At 45.0% G+C, this 2,526-nt stretch overlaps 1 protein-coding gene across 1 annotated transcript; it reads right to left on the minus strand.

The window, feature by feature from the left end:
* Window positions 1-1,952: 1,952 nt before the first annotated feature.
* Lce7a (late cornified envelope 7A) lies at window positions 1,953-2,261 on the minus strand. Its single transcript, XM_051157645.1, has one exon. The coding sequence runs from the start codon at window positions 2,238-2,240 to the stop codon at window positions 1,953-1,955; it is 288 nt and encodes a 95-aa protein (XP_051013602.1). The 5' UTR covers window positions 2,241-2,261.
* Between the last annotated feature and the right edge of the window lie 265 nt (window positions 2,262-2,526).

Genomic DNA, 2,526 nt, shown 5'->3' on the forward strand with positions numbered 1-2,526 from the left:
AAGTGGGAAAGCTTCATTCGTGTGAGGAATACATGATCTCACTACTGCCCCGTTGGGGCCTGGTCCCCATCAGAGAAATAGGTGATTTCACTACTGCCCCCTTGGGGCCTGGTCCCTATCAGAGGCATAAGTGATCTCACTACTGCCCCCTTGGGGCCTGGTCCCTATCAGAGGCATAAGTGATCTCACTACTGCCCCCTTGGGGCCTGGTCCCTATCAGAGCTACACTTAATACTTCCTGAATAACATTGCTTGCCCCTAGGACCTACTGAAGCTTTAGCTCACCACAGCAAATTTCTCCCCCAAAATAAATTCTATATAACACTGGAAGGTGACCAAAATGATCCAGAGGAAATATTTTCACTTGTCCCATCTTTCATTTTTTTTCATTCCATTATAATGTACCTAAAATCATCAGAGTAAAATGTGTATAGACTCATTAAAAACTAAAAGCACATGTCCTTTCTTACTGAAAGTTTGATTTTATTCTTCTGAAAAAATGGTTTCTAAAATCACTTATACATGGCATACACAGAATTAAAATTTTAATACTTTTGTTTTTTTTAGAAAAATGCAGACAACAAACCTTGACATTAAATTGATAAAGAGAGATGTTCTTTGTAACATAACAGAGGTAGATAAATTTGTTTAGGAACAATGGAATATTTAAAAATATTGAATATATCTCAGGTTTATGGTAATATTGAAAATAAGACAAATAACATTAATGAGGTTTCCCTATCCATTAGGCAATATACATGACACTGACTATTATCCAGAAATTCTGCTTACAAGTTAGTACCCAGGTTAAAGGTCGTGTGCTCTGGGCTCAGACAATCTGCTAGTGACTTTCTAGTAGTCTCACATGAGGTATCTTATTTATTCAACTGTATATTATATGCCGATGAAAGATGTGACATGTGTAATTTATTGGTCACAATGACATATTCTCCACAGCATTTGTGGTTAAAATTATCACTTAACTTTGTATGGATAATTGTCGACGTGCTATAGAATCCGTCCTATATCTCTTTCACCAACCTTGAAGACACCAGCTTGTCTCAACATTGAGGCTAACTAGGAGTCCCAGAGCGTGGACCAAGTACCAATATTGCCTGTGGAGCAGACAGTGCTTCGAGCACATTTTCCTAAGCCCGTGACATCTGACTCCTTGAGTAGAAGAGGAAGAGACTGCCATGCATGGGCCTCCACACCAAGCCTCAGAGCTGTCTTTGCAACTGGGCACTGTACAAATCCTCACCGACTCTGGTTCCTCTGTGGAGCTATGCAGCGGGGACTCAGTTATGTGGTTATGCTCAGAATATTTTTTCATGGATTTTTAACTAAGGTCGGAGAACTATAGATGTCCCTGTGCCATCTCCCTCTTGGGCATCACACTCTCTCACCAAGGGTCTGAGCAGCAGAGTGTCCGCTGTGCAGGAGGACGGAGCAGCAATGCTGTGACCTGCAGCTTCAGTACCATACGCATTAGGAGTATCGGATCATCTAAGTTCTGGAAACATCCTCCCATATATTTCCTCAAGGTCTTTCCTACACACAGGGCCCCCCCGCCAACAACCCAGACCAAAGGTTCAACTCGAAGGGAATTTCCTGCTTGGCTGATTCTTGATGAAGTCTGGTTAAGGAATCAGTGCAGATCAATGTGGGCTCCACTGGGAAAGTCAATAAACACCAAGACACTAACGGTACCGTATGAGGTGAGCTTTATTTCTGCATAGTGGTAAAGCTTTGGGAAACGGTATTCTTTCACCTTCAGTTCTCCTTTGCCTAGGACCAGAGCAACGCCAGACGGCCTAACGTTCCTAACAAACGAAGGATCCCGTTGCCCATGTAACTACTTCAGGAGAAGGAGAAGGCTGATCGAGGAAGAGAAGTGGTTCGAGGCAAGGCCGGTCCCAGAAGTGATTCTTTGGCTCCTCAAAGGTTTCGGGTCAGCTACAGTTTCCAGAGCTATGCGGACAGCTCGCACATCCTGCGGACTCGTTCTCAGGGTGCTCGGAACGCTGAGGCTGGCGAAGATAGAATCGAGGGAACCGATGTGACACTAAAGAGCAGCTGCCCCCGAAGCCAGAAATATAGCAGGTGGAGACACAGCAGGCGGGAGCCGGAGGGGCGTTGGGAGGGAGGCACGGAGCAGGAGCCGGGGAGCCTTGAGGAGGGCCCTTGGGTGGACACTTCGTGGGAAGCTGGCACTTCTGCTGGTTTTGCTGGGAGGACATCTTGGACAGTGTTCAGATATCCTGACTGGGGGGAGGGGGGAAATCCAGGCATTTTGATAACATAGTGAATACAAATCATTTTGCATTGATATTTTTCTATGCACCCTGAAACCCTGCAACCAAATCTGTGAGTCTAGAAGCTGTGTCGTTATAACAAAGAAGCCCTGGTTTCCCGGCATGGAAGAAGCCCAAGTTAGTAAGCCGGAATTAGATAAGCTTTCTCCTCACTGTCCTGTCTTTCCTAGGACTAATTTCAAATGCTCGAAGTACTTGGTGGATTTCCAGT

This window comes from Acomys russatus, chromosome 15 (assembly GCF_903995435.1).
Source record: "Acomys russatus chromosome 15, mAcoRus1.1, whole genome shotgun sequence".
Taxonomy (NCBI): Eukaryota; Metazoa; Chordata; class Mammalia; order Rodentia; family Muridae; genus Acomys; species Acomys russatus.